This window comes from Phalacrocorax carbo, chromosome 13, assembly GCF_963921805.1.
Source record: "Phalacrocorax carbo chromosome 13, bPhaCar2.1, whole genome shotgun sequence".
NCBI lineage: Eukaryota > Metazoa > Chordata > Aves > Suliformes > Phalacrocoracidae > Phalacrocorax > Phalacrocorax carbo.
Genome location: NC_087525.1, coordinates 9,154,367 through 9,179,621, shown reverse-complemented (window position 1 = coordinate 9,179,621; position 25,255 = coordinate 9,154,367). Strand labels below are relative to the sequence as shown.

Below are 25,255 nucleotides of genomic sequence, written 5' to 3'. Positions count from 1 at the left end.
GTGTGAACCCATTTTGTATAATATTAGTAATTTAAGAACTGCTAAAGATACAGCTTTAAAGAAATCTCAGTTGAATTCTACCAAAAAGGCTATACATTTCAAGCAATTACTACATACAGCAATCAGTTGGTGCAGAACTTCTGCAGTACAAATTTGTGTGCAAGGTCATTATGAGAGTTCAAAACCCTTCAGCCAAATCAACTCTAATTCATGCTTTTACTTTTAAAGTAAGTTTCACTTTGCTCTACACAATGTATAGTACAGCCCCAGGTAACCTGTTTCTGTAACCGATTTCTACACAGCCCTTTCAATTAAACAACATTGCTCGAAATACTAGTTCTCCCTTTACTGGAAGAGACTTCAGTGGAAAGCTTTATCTGTAGTGATATCTACATCTTACTTCAATTAGAGAAGAACACTCGATAGCCCCATTTTGTTGCCATCTGCTTCACTGTTTTTCATAAAAATGTATGACTGTGAAAGCAAATGTACATCCAATTCAGAAGCATTTTTGTCAGTCCTCAAGAAGAGCAAGGGGAAGTGTTAATACCAGATTGAGAATATTTTATCTTGATACTTAACTATGTGGCAATAGGCATCAAATAGACAAAGTCACAGAAGTCCCAGTTTTCAGTAACAAAAGCATCAGATGGGATTAGCTCTAATGTTGTTTCCAAACAGCATATTTCCTAACTGCAGGGCTAAACACGCCTTAAGTCTCCAGCTGCACAACATAAGAAATGCTTACGACATGCAAATTAGGTTCTTCAAAACTGAATAGTTTTTCATGACAAAGCTTATAAGTAGTGGCATGAAAAAAGCTACAGTAGATGACACCGAAAATTCACCTAACAGCACCCTGCCTCCTACAGAGGTCAAAAGCAGGTATTTAGGCAATTCTGTCAGAACAGGGCAAGGATATACAACACTTCCAATAAATACTTACCCCCTTTCCAAAAATTAGCAACTTGGGTAATGAAGTTTCTCTGACATAAATTGTCCCAGCATCTTCAATTTTTTTACTTCTAGCACCTGACTGTTGTAAGCCTTCTAATTCAAGAGAAGCAACTGTTTTGTTCAAAGTTTGGATAAACTTACAGATAAAGTCTCCTTCAAGCATCACTGCACATTCTTGTATATAAAGTTTAATATTTCAGGACTCCTGTTAAATATCAAATACTCCAAAAAAAGTGTCTGTTTCACTAACATATAAAATTAATCAGTAACTCTTCTGTAACACAGTTAACTTTCACTTTAAGATACATCCATTTCTTTGCATCTCTATACCAACTTCCATGTTCTCAATGCTATGAGTTTGCAGATGCAAACTTTAAAGCAACACATCAAAATACTTACTCACTACACTTGTACTTTGCTTGTATCAAGAACAACCTGACCACATCCCTCTGACTGCAGTCACAGTCACATAAAAAAGTTCAACCACCAGCTGGTCCTGAGGCTCCTGGGAAAAATTTCAGTAAAGGCACCAATTACCTGCATCAGTTTTCTTGAGAGCTCATTAGTGAGAAATTCCTCTTCCTTTTCATAGTTTACTGCAAGGGTTTCTTTTTCTTTCTGCAGAGCTTGGATCTTCTTAAATAGAGTATTACTGATGAATTCCTCTTCCTGCTCTGCCCTTGCTTGCTGCGAAGTAAAGACATAGTTTTAAGAAAAAAGGGAGCAAGTTTCCACATTAAAAGCTGCAATTATTCCATTTCCCTTTAAATGCCTCCCACCTCTTTCTTTAATCCTGCCCATCATCCTGGAGAACAGTAGGATGGATCTAAGTTACCATCCCCTTTTCTAACATTACAGCACCTTTCTTCCTTTTTTGTTCCCCGTCTTTCAACTTGGAGAACTACACTGGTGCGTTAAAGTGGCCTCCCCCCAACCAAATGCCCGAACTCCCCAATCTTTTAAACTTTATAAAAGCATTACTGATTCACTGATCCTTTTTTCACCTACTCTATCCCTAAAAACAAACTCCTCTCTAAATGTTCTCCACTACGAGCTGAAGCACAGCTCTGAGACTGCTGCATTCAGCACGATGCCTTCCTTCCAGATCACTTAGACTGCAGCCCTGCTTCCTAGGAGTCAAATAACGCATTTATTCTTTCACCCAGATATGCCTTGCTTCTGAGCCGCAGGCAGCACGGCTCATCTCATGAGGATTTCTACCCAGCCACCAGCCCAGGAAAACATACTTATATTACTTCCCAGAACTGTTACTTCACTACACACACATCATCAACCTGAAAAAATGCCACATGGTAGCCTTACCCCGAGGATTTCCAAATTTCACAGGAAGACAGCTACTCTGGAAATCTTCCCCGTGAAGAATCACTACAGAAGACAATCAGCTCCCCTCTAGCACCTAAGCACTGCTCAACAGAAAGCCAGCCTGTGAGCTCGCTCCCCCACACTCCCTACAGTTCAAGTGTTTGCATATTTTTTTCCTTACATACATATTTAGAAACTTGATAAATGGAACACAGAAGTTATCATTTGGAAGCCTGCTCTAAACGGCCACAAAGGGTATTTCATGTGGGCAAATGAACGATCACAGCTACAAACTGCTAGCTCTCCAAAGACAGCCCAGAGCAACAGAACGACAGACATACAGAATTCCCAAGCCACCACCTTTAACAAATGGGACAACCTAGTGTTGAGTGTTTTCATCCCCTGCAATTAAATCCACATCAGTTGAACTGCAGATTTGTGATTTGCCCTGATTCTAATAAAATGATGCCAGCTTATAGCTTACAATATGTAAAGATTCACTAAGTTTTATTTCAGTAATATTTGCTAAATAAAAAATTTAAGAACTGAAACAGAACCACAACTAGTTTTACTGAAAGCTTAGCTTCCATAATCTTCTACCCAAAATGCACCAAAATAACCATATCTTTATATATGTACATTACACACTGGAAAATGCTCAAAAGGTTTCATTATGTCAGTGATCTTTCAACTGGAATGATATATTTTCTAGTAGTCCCAAGAGACAATTACTTAAACAGCAACAACTTCCATGCCTACAGGAAGAGTTACTTATAGAACATAAATGTCTTTAAAGTTGGTGGAACAATAGGCCAATTGTAAGTTTTCCGCATGATATCACCAGTATCTCAAAATCTAAAGCAGTGGTTTGGACACTTCTCAGTTGAGTCCTCCTTCCATCAAGTCATTCTCTTCACATCTTTATCTCTGCGTTGTGTCTTCTCCCAACTCTATCGCTTTCTTGTCTTGGCCCTTGCCCACTATCTGCCATCAGCTCCCTATCCCTGTCACCAGCAGCACTGGCACGAACTCAATCAAAAAAAAAAAGAAATGAAAAGAAAGGTCTGGCACAGTTTCTTAGCTTAGGAGCTCAGGTCCTGAGATGCACCTGTTTGTGCATCTCAGTGGTGGAGAACTGCTCCCCCAGCACATTCAGCATTGGTATTATCACTTGTCAGATCAAGACAATGTAAAGTTGTCCAAGAACTCTGAAGAAATGCTTAATTGTCAGCTCACATCAGAGGATTAAAACTCAAGGAATCTGATCTCAGTAACATCGTCTATCACTCAGTGTAGCTTTACTTAGCGCTACTAACAACCTTATATATTCAGAGACATTTCCAAACAGAGTAAACAAGTCAAATTGCAAGGGTTCATTGTCCTCAAATCGTTAAAATTCGTACATGCTGTTCCAAAATCAACTCCTCCATTGCCTTCACTACACAGGATTTCAACTGGTGTCTGCTTTTCAATGGTTCAGACAATAAGCGACAGTAACACAGACCAAGTTTGCCTAAAATTAAATTAGAAAGCACTTGATTCTAAAGAATAAAATAATCAGGGTGTTTCTACTTTGATTTTTGTTCATTTCTAACTTGCACAGAGTTGTTCCGCTCATGGTTTGCACCAAAAGTGCTAAAATCACATTATCACAGCACCAAGCCTGCACAACACTTCGTAGCCAGATTCTGGTGTTACATTAATGGTGGGTGCTTAGGCCAACATGAACACGGCTGCCAAGATCCCACCCCACTCCCCGACAAACAGCAATGCCTCTCCTTTGTCCTGCACGGGTACTCATGCGGCCAGGCAGCAGGCCAGTACAGGCAGAAGGAGACACCCAAAAACTAATCCTTTCCCTTCCTCCTCCATTTCTCTTTCCTGGGTCCGCTTCCTAAACTGGTGCACCACACAGGCAGAGTGCTGGCACGTGGAAACAAAGAATGAACATCCACAACTTGGAACTGTTCAAACGGCTCTGCAGCAACCCGCTCTGCCTACTACATGTAGGACACCAGCTTCCATTCAACTGGCTCAAATGAAAAACTGAAGATTACATCTGCCTCCATTACGTAAGGAATATATTTCTCCACTGAACAAACAGGAACCCTATAAATCCAAGTATGAACTGTAAGTTCCAGGTATCCACACATCCTATTTAATACAATGAATGTCCACTTAAATTACTCAAGAGTCTGCAATTTCAACACAAACTATAGTCAAAAAACATCATACAGTTCTTAACACTGGGTATAAAAGCACATGATGCATTACCATATTCATTCTAAATCCACATACTTTAATTCCGAAACTTTCCCATCACGTTGTTACTCATTACTTGGAGATAATTCAGTTACATCTTAAGTAAAAAAAAAATCATTCAGGTTTAACTTAATGTTGCCTAAAATCTTGATATCTGTTACTCATTTTGCCCATAATCAAACTGATGTTGCAACAGTCATTAAACACAGCCATTAAAAAAATTGAAACAAATATTTTAATACTATGTGCTGCACAGACACTGTCATTGCAATATTTTTCTGGACACACATACATTGTGTTCCCACATGGATAATCTGCCTCTTTATTAAGTATCTGCATTTGAAAAGAGGCTCTGATATGATCAGCAAAAAAATGAGAAACAGTGTGGAAATCAGAGACGGTCTTCTGGGGTCTCCTATGAGGGTACAGGATTCTTTCTCTATTGTCCATATCACATTCAGCATCGAAAAACACTAACAAGCAATTCACTCTGTTCTGTGTATCATTGCAAAATAAATTGCTATGGCGCTGAGTGATATGAAATTATAACACCAAATCAGTCAATCTCTGGAAACATGAAACAAGCAATCTACTTCCACCACAGGCTTTCTGCATAACCACAGTCACATCCACCTGTCTCCTGTGTCTCAAAACTCCATGTATAGCTAACTCAGAGCATTTCATGGACACATTCACCAAGGAAAATCTGTAATTATTGTGGTCAAGATCACAAATGGCAAACACTATCATATTACTTGGCAAGAAATCAAGGCCGGGGGGGCGAAGACCTCATGCACATAAAGCACACAAACCTCTTAAAATTTCTAGGGAGAAATTATTATTTCTATTGCAGTAGCATGTTAAATCGTGATCACTAGTAGAGCTGATGCATGAAGTGTTGTAAAAACCAGTCCCTGAGCTTACAATCTAGTGAGCTAATTTTAAAAGAATTAAGAAACATATTTCTCTCAAACTTTATATAGTAACTGTCATATTAGGAAGTGAATCTCGTAAGTTATTTTTCTACATGCTGCATATAATAGCATAAACTCTGAAGTGTAGTATCAAAAGCTTCTGGGCTCAGTTCTTCCTGTAAATATACCTTTAGCAGACCAAAATCATGCTGCTAGATTTCCCTCTGCCCTCTTGCTTCCAGTACATGCAGCAGTTTCTGCTTATGGTGGGATGCTCTCTTTCTGTACCACTGGACCACACCCCAACCCCACTGCTCTAGTGCCATTATTTTATGAAGCAGCAAAATCCAGCATTTCTGACGAGGCATCAGCTTTAACACAATCAAATAATAAAACTGAAAAAAAAAAAAATCACAGCTCTCTATGTGCCCTTCTCCCCCTGGTTACTTCCTAATAGCTTCACAAACCTTCCTGACAGGTACTAATACTGTGCAGTATTCCTTAGTCAATACCAGTACAACATTATCAGTGATCTGACATGAACAAGATCTTGCATTTTAATTTCAACTCTCACTTCTGACGCAGAAGACAAATTCAGTAACAAGTGTTTCACAGACTGCTCCAGTCACCTACACTCAACCACCTGAAAGCCAGATGCCAAGCATGCCTGGCTTGCAAGCTGGCAAAGCATCACCTGTCTCCAGTAGCACCCAGAGTAGAGGTGACACTAGATTTCAGGGGATCTTGCTGGAGACAGCCTACCAAGCACTGTTTTAGTCTGATCCACTCCTGAAGGTCCCTCATCTTTAAGGCAGGAGCCACCATGACCTCTTTATAATCCATCCATCTTTTTACAATGCAATTTCTGTTGACAGGACCCTACGGACAATATAAGCCTGCAGATGGAGCTGACGAGCAGTTTAATCTGGTTGCTGTACACAAGAAACTCAATCTTTGCTACTGAATATAGACTGAAAGGTTGGGGCACCTTCGGGAAGAGATGATCTCAGTTGCTGCACATGTTACGCTGAGGTAAAGCTGTCACTTCAAAAAGGAGCCTTTCCCAAAGTCCTACTAAAAAATATGATGAGGTAAAAAGGGCATGACATGCAGAAAGTCAAAATGGCATGATTTTAGAATATGCAGCTCTTGCATAAAATAAAATCTAAGTTTCCCAGTTCCCCTGAAGTACATGCTCCTCCTCCTCTAGCAGTACCAACTCAAGTTACCGCTCTGGCCATGCTTTCTGGCATCAGCTTAAAACGGTACGGAAAACTACTGGTCTCCGAATGCAATAAATATTCCAGTGAGCTGATACTGTTCCCTTACAGGAGGAACTTTTACACTGCAGCTCTCTCAGGCTGGAGCTATTTTTTCCTACAAGCCTTCCAGCCACACCTGAAATGAGCACACTGTATGAAATGTGCGTTTCACACAAGAAGAAACATGAACCACCACAAAATCAGAAGTCGACAGTAACTCGGAGAGTAATGGGTCACACTACTGCAAACTATCACTACCGCTGAGCAGCACGCTTCCATCTGACGTTCTGCCGACGTCCCAGTATGATGTGGGCGCAGCTTTTCCCCCAAGTAAAGGTACTTTTTTTCAGCTGGGTGGCCTGCCTGCAGAGAAAAGAGAGTGAATGCTCTTGCGGTTAAAGCGGTGAGCTGGAATTCAAGTTCTGGGTTCAATTTGTAGTGTGATTTCCTGTTTAATCTATGACAACCCCCAGGGTCACTTCCTCAGTTCTGACATAAAAGTACTTTTTTCTTTTTAATTTTTTTTTTTTTGCTTTTTTACCCCCGTCTTCCGTTCTTTAAGATACTCCTGAAAATGCAACAGAGCTACACAAATAGCAGAACTGTGCATTTTTATCTTTGGGAATACAGTATCTCCTAGAAGCCCTATAGTTTTGAAAACAAACAAACAAGCAGTAATATCTTTGTATGTTTCCTTCAGAACCCTAAACAGTTGGGCTTTTTTTTGTTTAAACACAAACTTGGTAGATGAGGAGGAAAGTGGGGGGTTTTGTTTGTTTTTAAAAAAATAAAAACAACTTTTAGGCTTACCAGGTGTTATTTCCAAAACATGCTAACAGAGGAAAAACAAAATAAAACCTAGTATTGAACCTCAGCCTGATAACTTCATCCACTCTAAATGTTACCTATTGTGGAACATTAAAGCCACATGTAGAACTGCCTCAAAACACAAATCCTATTACACTTCAGCTACTCAGGAGATGTGTTCTGCTATAACAGGGGAAAAAACTGTATCTGGTTTTTATTACAATAATAAAGGAATATCTGTATGATAAGCAATTATTTATTGTGTTAAAATACAGTTCCTTTTAATCTCCATCTATAGTAGGACATTCTCTCTCCCCTTCATTCCCCCACCTTTTTAAAAGGTCAGTTAGGTTTTGGCTGGACATGTCAAAACACTTCTGTCACAACACTCCCACTGCTAACTCCAGTCCCAGCAAATTTTTCACTCGATGCCTACCAAGTGCCACATGAATCCGCAATGGCCGCAGACTGACTAGAGCAATAAGCTGAGTCAAATGATGCAAGACAAACATTTTTCTCCCGAGTCAGTTTTAACCATGATCAGATGTTTTCAGCTCGACATCACTCATGCAGCCTTATGAGACCTTCTCTCAAAACTTCAGTTACCTTCAAGACATGGGTGCATGTATCTTGTGGATGGGAAAGCCACACAAGGAATAGCGCCTTAGAGCCCTCAGAATTGACCAGCTTCCTAAACACAAAAATTCAGTAGTATTCGTACATGCTAAATAATCTTACTAGCAGCAATGAAGTAAATTGTTTGATGGCATGCAATTCCATTCCACTTCAGATTTGTAAATACTTAAAATAGCTTCTCTCTCTACATTTTTATGTTGACCTGCAAGAGTCTTGCACAACTGAAACACCCAAGTGGTGAAAATTAAATAAGCATGTTATGATAACAGGAACATTACACAATTATTTACAAAATCAATGCATTTGGTTCATTACAAACAAGGTATAACAAGCCATATGGAATTTATAATTAATACAGTCAATTTCTGAACTTATTTTTAAAAATTAAAAATAATTTAAATGCCTTCAAAACAGAAAAAGTTACAAGTACGCTCTCTTCAAGGGTTTTTATTATATCAAAATACTGGCATTAAATAGTTAATAAAAATGCAGCGCATGAAAAAGCCATTGTGACAAAGAAAATGTCAAGACAAGGTCTGAAAAAGGTGTCAACCCCCAGATAACTTTGCAGTTTAACCATGACCACACACTGTTATGCACGTCTTAATGTAATTAAAGATATATGGTAATAAAACACCACAAAGGAAAGGTAGTACAGTCAAACTTATATTTAAACATTTCTTATTTTGAGCGCTCGACATTACAACCTCAACAATCTGACTATTCATTAGACATATGCTTTATAGCATTTATTTTTCCAGTCGCTTAAATATCATCGTGTAGAACAAGCTCCCAGACAGTTATCAGGGCTGGAGTCTCTGCTTCCAGTCCACAACAGCTGTAACCTGAGCCAACAGAAGTTACAGGCCATGGCAGGAATGACCTAGCAGGAAAATTAGATCTGCCCTGCAGACCTTTCCAATTGGTTCTATTTCATGAAGCCATTTCTCCATCTCCTCGCTGCACATGCACAGAAAGTATACATTTCCTGCACTTCTTGCGCTTTTAGTAGCAGTGGATTTCCAATGCATGTGTAAAATGAGCATAGCGCATATAAGCAACAAGCCCAGCTCCCCCAAGTCTTCAAGTTCAATCCATACAAGCAAAATATTTCTTCAAAATACACATTAAACGTTCCCCAGAAGGATCGTAATGACCACATGTGCAAACATAACCGGGAAAGCAGTAAGAATGGGGCCATACTGCCCAGGTCCCCGCTCAGCCCAGCAGAGGCAAGCAGCTGTTCCCAGCACAAAGGTTAGGCAACACCACTTCAGCAGAAGGTACGTGCGCTTTGCTCCAACTGACTGAAGCTTTATTTCGACAAAAAAAAAAAATAAAATGACACTGTCATACCAAACACTGAACCAAAGTTTGAAATACCTCTCTGTATTAATGCTTTACTGATGACTACTTGAAAGAGATGTTTGCTTTACTCTGACTGCCAGTGACACTGATGTTTTACTGCTGAATTTTTTGTACTGTAAATAGTTTGCTAGTTAATCAATAAGTGTAAAACAAATAGAATATAGAAGCACGTGGAAGAGGTTTTGCTTTTGTTCAGCCTCAACACAAAAGCTGCTGAAAAATATACCTGAGGATGCACATATACACATAACTAGATCTGTAGTTTTATGTTTAGTTTGCCTGACTTTCTGAAGGTTTCTGGACATGAAAGATACAAAAAAGATAAAATTGCCTATAGCTACTGTTGTAGCATATATTGGGGGGGGTTTAAATTTATTTGCATGATCATTAGAATCACCCTTTTAAAATGCTCTGCTTTTGTTTGAATTGCATCTAAATTTGAATTGCATCTAAAATTCTCAAGTTTAATGTAATCTGGTTGTGTCATGCTGCTTAGAAAACAGTAATCATCAACAGCTTAAATCTCAGCAACACCACCACTCAGTACTAGAACCTACAAGAAACGTAGTACTGCAACAAATCTGTCCAAATTACTCTAATATCAGACGTCCAGTGCATAATCGCTTAAGCTAACATATAAGTACTTTTTTTGCCTGTTTCCCGCTCACTGATAAATCATTGATAAAACACCATTTATCTTCAAAGTACCCACACATTAAGTATAAAATGCACTTTGCTGGACTGATGAATTAGCAAACTCAATATTGCACACTCCCAAAGTTTCAGAGCAGGAAAACCAAAAGATTCAGCAGAAGAACAGACTATTAGGTGACTAATATACTACACAGCTGCTGTTCACAGAGGTATGTATGTTGGTGCTAACAAGCACTGAACTGTGCTTTAAAATAACAAACTTCTGCTCAAAACACAACCACAGCAAACTATTGTTAAAAGTAGCTTTGCTGTCACAATTGTTTGTCTATTCAAAAGAGAAAGAGCACAAACAAAAGCAGGGAGCAGAGAGTTAATAGTCACCTCCCCCAGATAACCTTCATGAAAATCCTACTTCACTTTATGTAGCTCAGGTGAATCATTGCAAGTACACAAATATGAAACACGTGTTTTTCTTCATCAGAGTATATTAGAAGAGTCAAAGTATAATTCTGTTATACCCAGCTTTTCCAGGCAGAAGGTGTCAGACCACTGCTGCATGGCATCCCCCATGCAGTGCCACCAGCATGCCACAGGTATCAGCAACCCTCCCTGTTCCCTGGCAGAAGACTGCCATTTTCCTCACTCCTAGACTGGGTCCTGAGCTCAAACAGCCTGCATACTCATCATCCTTCTCTTCTAGATCCAAGTGGCCTTCAGTGCTTGTAGATCCTTCTTTCAGGTGCGCCATTTCTACATCGATCAACCTGTCTTCCTTTAAATTTATTGAAACTAGGGAGGAGAACTACGATAGCAAAATCCAGTTCCGGAGTTTCCAAACCATAGCATGAGATGCTCACCATGTAAATTCTTCATTCGCTTTCTTAAAAAAACTTTTTTTTTTTCCATTTGGGTTTTTGTTTGTTTTGAACGACTAGTTTAAATACAACTTAGATAATCACTAGGGATGGCAATGTTTTTGCCCATGCTAGCAAGGTATCCCCAGTCACTCCACATAACTAACGTCTTGGAATGCTCCTTTTAAAATCTCCCATAATTTCCTCTTACACACATTGGCTTTCCAGAGAAACACTTTCTCAGGGATCCACAAGTGCTGGAGACAAAGCCTGTTATTGATTGTAATCATACCTTGTTCCAGACCCACACATTCACGAAGTAAACACCACACTGCCCATCCCACTGTTAAGAGACATTAATTAGCTTAACTCCATCACAGCAAATAAGTGATTCTACTTATCCTTCCTAGGAATCTGAGTGGAGTAATCGTTTGCTTTTTCTTTCCTACAGTTTGGACATCTTACAGTAGAAACCACAGTATTCTGAAAAGCAATCTCATTTTGGGCTTTCAAGGCAAGAAACAAGTCTACCAATTTAGTGTACGAAAATACGATGAGGAATATGAAAAAGCACCTCCTTTACTATGTACCCCGTGTCACCAATCTCTATGAACAGAGGTTTGCAAGATGTGGCAGGGAATACAATTATCCTTGAATATTTATCCCACTCAGAACTGGAGCAGTAGGTCTAACATAGAGGAAGTTTTAAGAAACGCCCACCCACTCTCTCACCCACAGAGCAAGAACTTCCAGTTAGATGTCTCAATTTTCAGAGAAAATGGAGGTTTTTGCCGATCTATATCTCAGGTTAAATTTACTCTCAGAAAAGGACTCTGGAGGTGTCCTTCCTCTTGACCAAACCAAGATTTCAGCATCTGTGAGGACAGAGCTTTTGCCTAATGAATCAATTCCTGACAACACTAGCCAGGACAAAATTTCTACTCTTCATTTTTGAGAGAAGTGAAAAACACAAAGTTTAAAGCTCTTGGAAGAACAGTGATTAAATAAATCCTACATTTTGCAAAATTCAGATTAACCACTTCTGCTGTTTATTTGAAAATGAAGGGAAACAAAGTGGAAATCCCACCACTACAAAAAAAACCTGAAAAAACCTTCCAACATCCTCTGTTGAAAGTAGAAATTAAACTGTAAGGCAGAGAAAGAAGCATAACTTCATACTACCGCCCACTAAACATTGTTAGGTTTTATCATGTCTGCCTTGTTAAACATTTATACTTTTATTCAGGACCAAAGTGTATCATTGGAATTATTTACATATGTGGTAGGAGTTTTAAATATGATTAGCATCAACAACAACAAAGGAACTAAGATAACCTTAGCTTTACAGTAGTAAGCAGAAAAATCACAGTTTTAGGCAGTTTAAAGAATTAAAACATCTGAGGAAACTTTACAGATAGCTGAAACACTGCTAGACTGTTTCAATCTACAGCACAGCTGACGAGATACTCATTTACCTCACTAAGCCCACCCCAAAGTGAAGAACAGATTGCATCTAGTATTAATGGACGGAAGATGAACTTTCAAAGTCAAATTCAGAGTTGAGAGGGGAAGAAAGGGCCTTATCCTAAGAGTTTCTCCATCAATTAGATTATCAGTCAGAGAACTGAGGGCATACTCTCTTTTCCAGGAACAAAACTGCTGTAATGGAAGACATAGAGGGACAGAGGACTCTCAGGAGCTGAAAGGGCTGTCCCTATAGGCAACAATTAGCCTAGAATGTCTGTATTTTAACTGAAAAGTTGAAAAAATTGTGTCAGGATTAAAAATTGCTTCAATGTTTCTCTACACATTTTGCTTTAGCCTTCATCAAGGAGTCCTTGCACCCCACAGAGAGATGTGAAAACTGCACATCTGTAACTTGTGCTTTGGAGTTTCCTACTCAGACACTTGCCTTTTTACTGTGGAATAGTTCACCTCAAATGTCTTGCCTTCATTTTCACTTCATTCTCTTGACCCATACATTGAAATGGGCAATAACAGTCCACATAATTAAAACTAAGACACCTCTTCGGTCAGATAGAAGGACTTGACCGAAGAAGTGTTACTTGAGATGTTCCCTTCTGGACATCCCCAGGCTGCTGTGCTGGAAGCAAGGTGTCACAGGAACGTTTTCTGTTACGGATCCATAGGAACTTGCTTTATATTGTATTTTTTGCCTCTCTTCTAGAATATGTTTTTGTCTCTCTTCCATTCATTCTGTTTAGATCCCATGTATAATTCAAATCCCGTGCATAATTCAGTTTCTACATTTTGTCCCTATTATTCTCCTCCTTCAGCTTTTTTTTTTCTCTTTAAGAGAAAAATCAGAAAGGATTCACCTCTTGCTCTGCTGCTAAATTCAGCAACTTCCTCCTACCCCCAGCCCAAAAAAAGAGCAGTAAAGCAACTGTTTTCCTCACTGCTTTTACCAGGCTATGCTGAAATACATCAGATGCCTGCTGCTGACAATTTTCACTCCTTCGGAGGAGCACTGTCTTGTTTCTTCATTCCAATCACATTTCAAGATGTTTGCGAGAAACTGGCACTCCATCCTCCTGCAGCACCCCATAGATGCAGCTGCCTGACCAGCCTTGTCTGCAGCCACCGTGGAGTCACCCATCCAAGTGCTTTCTGCCCTTCCAGTCCCCACCTGAAATCCCACCCAAGCACACCTTATGAAGTGCAGGATGAAACCAAGCCCTTCTGCTGAAGTCTCTAGCTGATGGGTAAGCTTGCTTACCACAGCTGTGTGCCACACACCAGTACTATTTCCTCATTTCCTATAAGAGGCTTTAGCACTGACAGTCTATAGATGAAGATAGATACACCCCGTGCATACCAACACTTAAAACTAAGGACTTTGAAAGCAACAACTTCAATATTAAGTGAAGTCAGTATCAACAGTAGGAGGAAACAAGCAATGAGGCCAAGTAAATGGAATTAACAAGTGCAAGAAAACCACTGACCAGGCACCTACTCTGGAAAAAAAACAATTAAAAAAAGAACACTTTCCTTCATCCTTTGAAATGAGCAATAAAATTCAAACTCCATTACAGTCAAAACCACACCTGAAATGAAGTACAGAACTTCCAGGATTTCAAAATTATTCTAAAGTCTTGTCTGTACTAGCTCTCTGATACTGGGATTAGCAACAGTGCTAGAACCAATAAAAATACTTACTGTTTTACTCTACCAACTAAATCAGCAGTTATGAATGATGCAAAACTCTCAGTATTGCAAATACTCATCTGGGCAAGTGCCCTGCCCTGCACTGTACTAGGGAAAAAATTTTCATTAAAAATGCTAGCAGAAATACAGCAGTAGCATGCATTAATATTTTTTCTTCAAAGCAAACTTGTTATGTGTACAAGGCAGAAAAAACCCAACTCACTCCTTCAAAACATTCTAAAGTCACTGGAGATACACTAAGAAAGAATGGCCATTAGTCTCAGTAAATGTTCAAACCCAACATTACACAGCATTCTTAAAAGCTGAAGATAAACCAGTTCTGACACACAATTCAAGATAAAACCTCGATGAGAAGATTCACTTAACAGAAAAGCAAAATTACTTTCTATGCAGAACAGCAAGCCCACAGAAACACCAAGATTCCCAAATGTATTCTAAAATCCCAGTTCTTATTTCACTTCTATCCCCACAGTAATTCAGAGGAATAGACCAGTATTCCTACTGACTGAAGACATTCCACCATTATTAAACATGGGAACATCAATAAAATAAGGGATTAAAAAAGTAGAGCTGTTGTGTAATATTTAAAGGCAAGCAAGACATAGATTGTTATCAGAGCTTGGTATCAACCCAACGGTAATACTGGAAACAAATTAATTTACTGTATAAAGGACATAAACATTAAAAGGGTCACTCAGCATGGTTTTACAGAGAACAAGTTGTGGCAGATAAGCATAGATTCATCTTTCAGTCAAGGACTATTTGTAATAAAGATAACTGCAAAAGTGTAGGATGTGTATATGGCACCCATACGACTTTTTAATTTAGTAACACATGCCATACGTTATTTAAAAATGGTTATAAAATAATCAAAGTATACAGCAGGATTTCCAAAGTGACTTACTGACCTCAAAAATACTTGTCAGTGGAAAATGTCATTAGAAATTTCACGCCAACAGGTATTAAAGCATGATGCTGTTCCACATATTCGCTGTGCATTAAGTCAGTTCTGATAAACTCTGGGAGATGGAGATTAGCACAACTGTAAACAATAATAATAGAGAACAGAAACCTTCACTTTTTGTTTCATTTGAAGCAAACTAAGTTCTACTAAAGCTGTGCTTCTGAAAAAAAGGACCAGCCCCACAAACCCAAGGTTTCTCTCAGAGGATGGACATGGAGAGAAGGAACAAACAGCAACTCCATATTAGCTTCACACACGATGCTGTAACACAGACTGCTACCCAAGATCCAACAGACAGACAGCTCACCTCCACTGCTGTGCATAGGATTGGTGAAATTGGTATGGAATGGGGAAGAAACTTAAGGGTTCGGTACCTCTTTGTAAAGAAAAACAGAGGGGTTACAGAACAGAGCCTCAAAAAATCCCAGGAGAAGGAAAATACCCTTCCTGAGACTATGGCTCCAGTTATTTGCACCAAGCCAAGAGCTACCGGACAACCCAGCAGTACAAATCGGACCTGGAAGAGACATAGGTGTGCTACTGCATTTCTGCCAAATTAGCCAGAGCACACGACAGTAAGCTCACAGAAAACAACTGAAGATACTGGATGACAAAAAAAAGAAAAAAAAAGAAAAAGAAAGCCTGTCAGTTCCAATTAAGTTATGAGAAACACATGCAGATTTGAAGGAGGAAAGTATGCTTATCGACTGGATCAGTGCATCATATATATATACCCACAGCATCTTGGATCCAGCATATCAAACTTCCAGCATCTCAGAGCCTGAGAGCTTAGTTCAGTTTGTCAAAGTAAACCAGAAGATGCCTGTTACAGCCTGTGTCTTCACAGGCAGAAAGCAGAGGATCCAGAAGACTCATTAACCTAGCCAAAAGGCACAGCGGGAACCAACGGCTCAGCCTTGATGAAGCTGATGGGAAGAACCAGAGGCAGGACACCAGAGCCTTTCCAAGTACAACAGTTCTTCACCTCTCTGAGTATTCAAAATTAAAACTGGATCCCCTTCCCAAAGACACATTTCTAGGTAAGTTAAAAGATTCAATGCAGGAACAACTCAGAAAAACATGCAGATGTGACCCAAATCAAAGCAGAAGATTTAGTAAGCCTCAAGACTCAAACTCCCTGCAAGTACAAGCACCTGTGTTCAAGCATTCTCTTTTATTAACTGTATGAATCAAGTTCTACACAGGACAGAAACATTACCAGTTTTCCTCTGGGCTTTTTTTTTTGGTGTTTGTTTTTTAACCAGCATTGAAGAAGGCCTACTACACTGACAAATGGTAATATGCCGTTACCACTGCATTGACAATGCTTTTCCCTGGGAACTCAAGATGCTAGTGGCTGTGCATAACTACTAAATGGAAGCAGACAATAATATACTTTTCTGCGATTAGTTTGCCAGCTGCGCAGCAAGTAGCATTGCTTTTACTGTGTTAACCTAAGGGCCAAAACAGTTAACACTAAAGTGCATTACTAAGCTTCCTTTTTCCTTTACAGACATTTTGTAGAAGCTCAGTAGAAACTTCTTGAGAATCTGAGGCAAATGTAAAATTCAAATACAAAACACTCACTTCCTATGTGCCTGCTCTTCCTGAAAAATTTTGGATGGGGTTTCATTGTGCATTAATTTGCTAATCTTAGCAACAATGTTGTCTTTACTCAAAAAAAGCAGGTAAGCAAAGCATTTCTAAAATAAGTTGTTATTATTGAGGTATACTTTTAGTTTAGTCCGGCTACAGACTAGTTACAAGCGACACAGCTGGATACAAAAGCCCCAAGCAGGTTTCTTACACCTACAGCAAACGTCACAAAACAGCAAGTCAGCCTCTTCCACGCTAGCAAGACCTACTTCAAAATAAAAAGTAAATAACAGACTAACAGATTTAAAATATTAATCTCTGCTTTCTTATTTTGCTTTTTACCTCTAGCTGCTACTAATGGATTTCTTTCATTCACCCCCCTGCTCTTAAATAAGCACCTTTTAAAGGTTCGTATTTTAATTGTTAGCCTATCCTGCCCTTTCTTCTACTATTAACAGACATACTCTGGACTGAAACAGGTGTTCTGCTTTGAAATTCTGGTGCAAAATCCAAGAGAGAAAAGCTGTTAAAAAAGCATTTTTGCAGGGGATTTTTGAAAATACAGCACACCCATTCACTTCCCCAAACTATCTATCGAGGCTGATATTTTCAATGAAGACCCAAGACAGCAGATCTCATGCATACGCACACAAATCCCACTGCACACTTCCTTGAGAACAAAATGCTAAAATTATATTTATTCCCAGCCTCTAAATCTGGTTGTTTGCTGAGAAAACTGTAACAAGTCTATGATACCACACAGGATTTTTCCAACCTGCAAGTCCCAGAAAGCCTGTTTGTTTTCAGGAGATGGCTGTTATCGAAGGCAACAAATTTCTTCAGGATTTCTGAGTAGGGGCAAGGAAATAGGAGCTGAGTAAGGCTTTTTCTTCCATTGTTTCTCCCAGCTGGTGGGAGGCTGTTCACATTGCTCCGCAAAAACGCGGAGGAGACTGAGAAGCCAGGAGTTGCAACTGCCCTCTGCTAGCACTCGGGGAATAAAAAAAAAAAAGTCAAGCTGAGAGCCAAGGTGCAGAGGCACAGGTTTAGCTACAGAGACAAGAGTAGCAGAGGTCTTACGGTAAAATACTGCCGCCTGCAACCCACAGCAGCGTGCAGCAGTCCCACGTCCCAACACCCCTCACCAGCAAGCACCGTAGCAGTCGCTACCAGTCAGCGATAACTCACAGCAAGCCCACAAAAACCAGCATCCAAGTGTTACTGATGTCATTAGCGTTTTGGATCAGACTGTCTCATATGAACTGATGATCCTGTTGGGGATCTACACAGCACCACAAACTGGGATTGCTAGGATAATTCCCCTCCCTTGAAAGCAAACTGTGGGGGAAAAAAAAAAAATGAGAAGCTATTCTTGTAAAATCTACGCTACAAAGCGTTAAAACTGCTATATCAAGCATTCTGGAGCAGGAGCATTTTTAAATAAAGGCTTTTCAAATACACTATCTTCATCTCAGTTAAAAAAAATAAGTAACAGGATAAGAATTATTATACTTTAATATTCTAACACTACAGAAGATGCCTGACCATAGCAGGCCGATTTACACAAGTTCAATTACTGAACCTACCATCCAAGAGTAACGATGTATGTACCTGTAGTAATCTGGAATTAAAAATCTTCCTGTAATTAAAAAACACTGTTTGTATGAGGCCTGTCACTTTAAAACAACAACAGTGAAAACCAAAATGCTTCAGTATCAGTAAAAGGTTACATGGCTTTCACTGAAATAGGATGACTTTGTTACCTCAAACACTGAAAAGCAGAAAAAAAGAAAGTAGAAATCCAAGTTCTACCAACTTCAAAAGAAACTTCCTGACCAAGACATACCTACCGGCTGAAGTATTTCAGCTTTTGTCACATGCAACAACTCAATCTTTTGAAAAGCAGTCACCCCACCAACCACCTCCTGGTTTTGAAGGCACTCTTATTTAAGGAGAGAAGTTGTGCTGTCCCAGACTCAGTCCATTAAATACGACATCTCCATGGTAGGCCTTTTTCAGAAAAAAAGAAAATAAGGAAATTCACACAGGAAATCCACTTCTGGTAATGCAGCACTACAACCAAAACTCACTACTTCACATCTCAGATCCCCAGGTGTGTGATTTTTCCCAACTTAGGCACCATTTCCTAAAAAAGACCTTGCAGAAACATACCATGTGGTCATAGAATTAAAGATTGCTAAATACATATAAATGAACTCTCTGAAAATGGGTCAAGTAGTCTTATTTCTTCTTAATATTTAATCTGAAACTTTTCATGTTGTAATGTAATGCTCTTGCACTGCTAGAAAATGCTTCAAATTTACTTTGCTTTCTCCCTGCTTCGCTCCCTCCCTCACAGTTTGTTACTAATAATAGCAGTTGAGATAAAGTTATCACATATATTTACTTAATTTCAGTCTTGCACATGAGCAACAGCATAATTTCATTTGCATTTCAGGCTACTGGAAGGCGTAGAGTTCACATCTCTTTGGACATACACCTAGTCCAAACTAGTTTTTATCAATTCCAGTATTAAAGCAGCATCTCTTTTTACATGTTTTAGATGAGAGTTCATATGAAGTTGGCAAGCATATAAACCTGCCAAGTCAACACCTCTTCTCAGTCAGTTTTCCAAGTGCAACTCCTTAACGTAGGTCTCCTACTCTTAATTATCGCTTATTTTCAACCCTATGACGCAAGGGTTAACTACGAAATAGAACTAATTAGATCCTATACAGCAAGCTGTTCAAGTAATTCCCAAACTGTACACATCCACACTGACAAGAACAATACAATGCACAAACACAGAAACAAAGATGATTATGTCATATTAACCCCTACATCAGCATGGAGACAAGAGGGAGGAGGAAGACAACAGCTTTCTAACTGGCAAACCTTAAAGGGAAAATATTCAAAACCATTAAAGACAATGGTGGGAGCTAAAGAAAGTGAAGAGTCTCTGTGGCACTCGCACAACCGAGCTCAAACAGCGGGACAGCAAACGGCTCACAGGTGAATAGCCAAGTGGTTAGAGAAGTTGCCTTCACCTACAGCACACAGGTTTAGTCCTTTCACCTGCTATTTCAGCTATTTCATTTCCACTTGAGAGCTCATCCTCAACACCTGATAAAAATCAAAGCTGATTTCGTGAAATTACATCTACAACAGGAAACTGGTGTGCAGCACCCGTGTGCCAGCGCAGCGACACCCCGAGGAGCTTGAGCTGGCTGGTGGAGGAGTAAATTGAGGAAGGTTTAGAACCACAATGGAAAAAATCAGAAAACTTTCTACTTAATTAAATTTACATGCAAATGGAACACATTTTAATGTTCCAACAAAGTTCATCTCCTGTCACTTGTATACTAGAGCAACACGACAAAGTATTTCAACTGCAAACGTGTTTACCTTATGGACTATGTAAACCACAGCACAAAGTCTCCCTGGCCTGAAAAAAGTTATGTTTTGCATTCATTATTTCACCGCTTGCTGAATTAGAAGTGGTTTACTCTGTCATGCACACAGTTTAGCATACCAAAGACAGAGCCACTGCTAAAGATGCTGGTTTTCCAGACAGCCCGCAAGTTGCTATAAACGTCTAACACCTTTTCCCTCTTTATCCAAGATGTCAAAAAGATACAGACCAAGGTTTAGGTTTTAAAAAAATACTTCCTTTTCTTAAATTAAAATCTGATTAAAATATAAGGTAATCAGTTGCTAGAGACAGCACCAAAAGAACTTGAATTCACACAAACATTTTTTCAAGTTGTTTACAAACAATACACCTACCAGGGGTTCAGGAAGATGCCGTGCCTTTCTAACAGGCAAAGAGAAAATGTCTGACTGACAAGATGTCTTAGCCCCTTTCAACATTAGAAGGCACTCCGCTGCTACCTAATTAAGACACATTCTCTTCTCGTAAAGTATTAACAAAGCACACATTCCCCCGACTAGCACTATATTTGTCATCCTTGAATAAATTACTTCTGTATTGTATTTCATGCACTCTTCCGGCCCACATCCTGCTAGACAGCGAATGCTTACTACTGGGAAGAGATGAGAGGTTTGCCTAGATGAGCTCCATTTCTTTCCTAGATATATCGACAACAAAAAAACTGATTATCAATAAAATAACCATTATGCTTGTAATAAAGCAAGCCCTGAGAAAAACCAGATGAGGAGAGAATGAGCATATGCAAGTGGGATCAGGATCTCTCAAGGCATCTCTGTCTGCACCAGCAAGGATATACAGGACAGCGCATGCAAGTATCAGGGTTACCTTCAATTGGTCTTTAACATGTTACCTACTTTGTTTGCGTGCGGGCCACGATGGTTACAACACCTGAACAATCACTCTAACCACTGAATTAGCAAAAAAACCCTGAATCTAAACTCCTAAACTCCGCACTCATAGGGAAGGAAACAGCATTATCTTTCTTGTATTTTCGTATGTAGTTTAGCGAGGACTGATGCCCAGCAGCACCGTATAAAATGATGATGAATTCCACGTTATCGTCTCAATGCTCATAAACCAGAGGCAGAGCTCTTCTCAGGACAGAGTGGCGTGTGTTACTTACACTGGTTTTAAGGGGGTGTATTTCAAATGAGTTTTTAAACAACCTCCTGAAATACCACAGCCAACAAAACAGTACAGATAAATCACTTCGTGACTAAGACGCTCTCCTGCAACTCGCTGTTTCTGCGGGGTGGCTGAAGAGGTGACGGCCGGCGAGATAATCCGTAATCTCCACAGATTACTTATACTCGAAGAAAATCTCTACTTTGAGAAACTTCACGGAGCATCGCCCTTCCCCTGCAGGGCCCTGACTGCTGCCTCAGCTCACACCCCAGCCGGGCCGCCCCCTCCCGGGGCCGGGCCGCCCCCCGCCGAGCTCCGGGCCGGACAGGCGGGGGAACCACCTCGGTTCCTCTCGCCGTTTTCCCTCCCGGTCCCGCAGGTCCCCGCTGAGGGGCGGCGCGAAGGGCGCGGGGTGACCCCACCTGTCCCCGTGTGTGCGGCCCCCCCACCCCCGGGGCCGGGCCGCGGTGACAGCCGGGCCCGCCGGAGAGAAGCTCGCCCCAACCGCCGCCCCCGGGGGGGAGCGGGTGCCCGGCGGGGCGGGAAGGCCGCGGCGGGGCTGAGGGGCGGGCGGCGGCAGCGGGCCCGCCCCGCGCGGACACCCCGGCGGCGGGGCACCCCCGCACCCCCCCCCCCCCCGCACCGCCCCGCCGGGCCCGGCGCGGCGCCGCCCGCACTCACGATGGTGACGCTGGCCTTGCGCAGGTCGCGGTTCTCCTCCTGCAGCGCCTTGCACTTGAGCTTGTAGGTCTCCAGCTCGATCTTCAGCACCTTGTTCTCCTGCTGCAGCGAGGCCAGGCGGTTCGTCAGCTCCTCCAGACGGAACGGCGAGATCACGATCCCGCCCGCCTTCCCCCCCGAGCCGCCGACCGCCACCCCCGAGCCGGGCCCCGCCGACGGGCCGCCCGCCGTCAGCGGACCCGCCGGGCCGCCGACCCCGCCGCCGCCGCTGCCGCCGGCGCCGTCCGTGTCGCTCTCGCTGGCGCTGTCCGCCATCGCCGCCGCCGCTCCCGCCCGCCCCGCCGCGCCGCGCCGCGCCGCGCCGCCAGGCGAGCAGGGGGCGGTGCCCGCCGCGCGCCGGCGCCGCGGCCTCCCCGCGCGCCAAGAGGGGCCCGCCCGCCACCGCCGGCCGCCCACAGCGCCCCCTGCCGGGCGGTCCCGCCGCCGCCGCCGCCGCCGCCCGTTGCACACCGCGCCGGGCCCTCAGGTCGGCGGCGGGGCCGAGCGGCGCTCGGCTGGGGGGCAGCGGCGGCCAGGCCTCCGCGGCGGCGCGGATTTTGCGTGGAAACCCTTGTTTAAATGTTAACTTGTCCGCGGCAAGCCGCGTGCGCGCGGACCTTGGACTTTTTTACCTCAGTATATGGGAAAAAACACCCGCTCGTTGCTCTAAACCTGCGCCGTGTGTCGGAGAAGGCAGGGCTCGCCCAGCAGCGCCGCAGAGAGAGGCTGGAGCCGCAGGGTTTCACTTACCCGCAATTCAAACACCTGAAAACCTTTGGTTTTTTTCAAAAAAATAATCTTTCTGTAAAATAATGTACAGGCACAGGCCGCCCCCCCCCCTCGTCCTGCTCCCCTTTGCGGCACAAAGTGTCGTGCGAATTCAGGCCTCTGTACTGCCGTAAAACCGCTTTAAATTAAGATATATTAACACCCATCTCTCATTTCAGATAATGCATTTTCTAATATGTGCATTAGTTTCTCTTTTTTTTTTATTATTCCTTTGTGGAGCAGCTGACGAAAGGCAGGACTCGCAGTGCGCTGTCACGGCGCGCGCGCACCGCTCATTACACGGCATACTGTGGCCCGTATTGCTCCTGGATAAATTAGTCACCAAGACTGTATAATTGCTTTCTCAATTATTTATGAAGGGGTCTTCTAACAACAGTAATTTTTCTGTTAATGGCAAGTAAGGATTTCATTATCTCTAACTGCACTACCTTTTTGTTCCGTGCCACAGTAAATTTCAAATTTTACTCTTTTTTAATGGCTATAATATATGAAGGAATTCCATCTCTGTAAAGTAATTATTCTTTCTGCCTGCCTGGGAATATAAGTGCAGGTCATTTTATTTTTGGTCTCTTAATCACAAGAAAAGCAGTAAAAGGGCTGCTTGTGATTTTCAGACGCGGGTGCTATTCTCTGCCATGCCTGTCCGTGTGTCTGACCCGGCACGTTACACTGCCCTGCAACCAGAGCACAAAACAGGGGGGTGGGGGGGAAATGGGGTCCCCATCCAGCACTGGTGCAGCCACACCTTGGCCCCGACGGGTTGCATCAGCTCAGGGCTTTTAGGGCTAGACACGGTCCTGCACCACCCGCCTGGCCCTGATGCCATTAAAATGCACCAGCGACCCTCGGCACCACCCAGAGCAGCTGCGTTTCCCATCCCTGGGCTTTGTTAGGGCAGGGTTCTCTCAAACCATCGCAGCATCAGCATCAAGAGATGCTGCCATAGATGCACAGGTCTCCACAGACCAGCTGGATGATGTCCGTGAGGTCTTGTGAGGAGAGCTTTTAGATGCTGTCCTAAAATGCCCCACAGCAACCCCTGCAGGTCTGCAGGGCCAGACAGCCCCACCGCCCGGGGTGGCCACCAGCCCCACAGCAGCGCCCGGGCTGAGCCGCTCCACCAACGCGGGCTTTGGGATAAATACCCAGGGGATTAAAATAGGATTTCAGACATAAGGCGCACTGTTTTGGGCAGATCATTACAATGCAGTAGAATTGCTTTTAAATAGGTCTGCTGGTATTCTGGAAGCTGGCTGAACACAGCCGGGTCGTGAGGAAGTGTTATTTCATGTACACGCTCGGCAGTGCTGGCAACGGCAGGCAGGCCGGTTTGCTGCGCCGCCTCTGTCCGCGCACACACGTGCTCCTCAAAGCAAACGCATTTCTAAACAAACAGGTTTGTAACTTAATGTTCTTTCCTCATCCAGCTGCCCAGCTTTGATCAGCCAGCTATTTCCATTGCCTTCAGTGGGACTGCTCACGATTGAGTGTCTCGTTGAATCAAGGCCTAAGTATTTTGAAAACCTGCATCAGCAAAACATGCACCTGCTCCAGGCTAATCATACCCAGCATGCCCCACGGCGTGCTTAACCTTAAGCCACTCTTCAGAACTATCAATGTTAATCTTAAGTGCTTTGCTGATTTGGAGTGCTATAATTTTCCGGATGATGTGGCCGCTGCTCCTTTGGACACCAAAAGTAGTCTGCAAACAGACTGGGAGGTACAGGCGGCGTCCTCAGTGTGGCTAAGCCGGGGCTGCGTCCCCAGGATCACAGCACCCAGCTGCTGGCGCTGCCTTCAGCAGAACATTTCTAGAGCAGGCTGAAGGTGCTGCAGACAGCAGGCATGGAGACGAGGGATCTTGAGGCGAGAGGGGAGCTTTCCCTCGGCCGCCTCGCCATCCCTCTCTGCTGGGGTTGCATCAGAGGTCTTGCTCTCCGCCAGCATGCCAGCTTTCATAACAATAAATTATAACTTGGCACTTCTGTAGCACTCTCCGGTTCAAAGCCGTGCTGAAACATTATCTAATTAATTCGCACAATAGCCCTGGAAGGCAAGAAAGGGAGGTAGGGAGCTGAGGTACTTGCCCAATGACAAACACTGAGTCAGTGGGGGAGTGGGAGGAAAATTCAAGGGCCCTTGATGTTTAGATCTGAGACGGCATCCTTCTTGTCATAACAGCATTTTAGTCATTTAAAAAACAGCGCCCATATATTTAATTACAATTACAGCCAACAACTCCAAATTAATAGATTAAACAGGGAGAGAAAATTTTATCCTAATTAGCACCCCAAAAAAACCCTCACATGCTTTGCACATCTGTAAGATGTTAACCAAACCAATTAAAAAGTACAAATATACGGTATAAGCACAATTAGCAAACC

At 42.2% G+C, this 25,255-nt stretch overlaps 1 protein-coding gene across 2 annotated transcripts in view; it reads right to left on the bottom strand.

Annotated features, from left to right (window-relative positions):
• Window positions 1-22,425, bottom strand: part of CCDC6 (coiled-coil domain containing 6) — a 55,292-nt gene extending 32,867 nt beyond the window's left edge. For both annotated transcript variants that reach the window (XM_064464772.1, XM_064464773.1), the window contains exons 1-2: window positions 22,044-22,425; window positions 1,495-1,644 (exon numbers count right to left, since the gene is read on the bottom strand). In XM_064464772.1, coding sequence (XP_064320842.1) covers window positions 1,495-1,644; window positions 22,044-22,358 — 465 coding nt within the window. In that variant the 5' untranslated portion in view covers window positions 22,359-22,425. The remainder of the gene's footprint in view (window positions 1-1,494; window positions 1,645-22,043) is intronic.
• Between the last annotated feature and the right edge of the window lie 2,830 nt (window positions 22,426-25,255).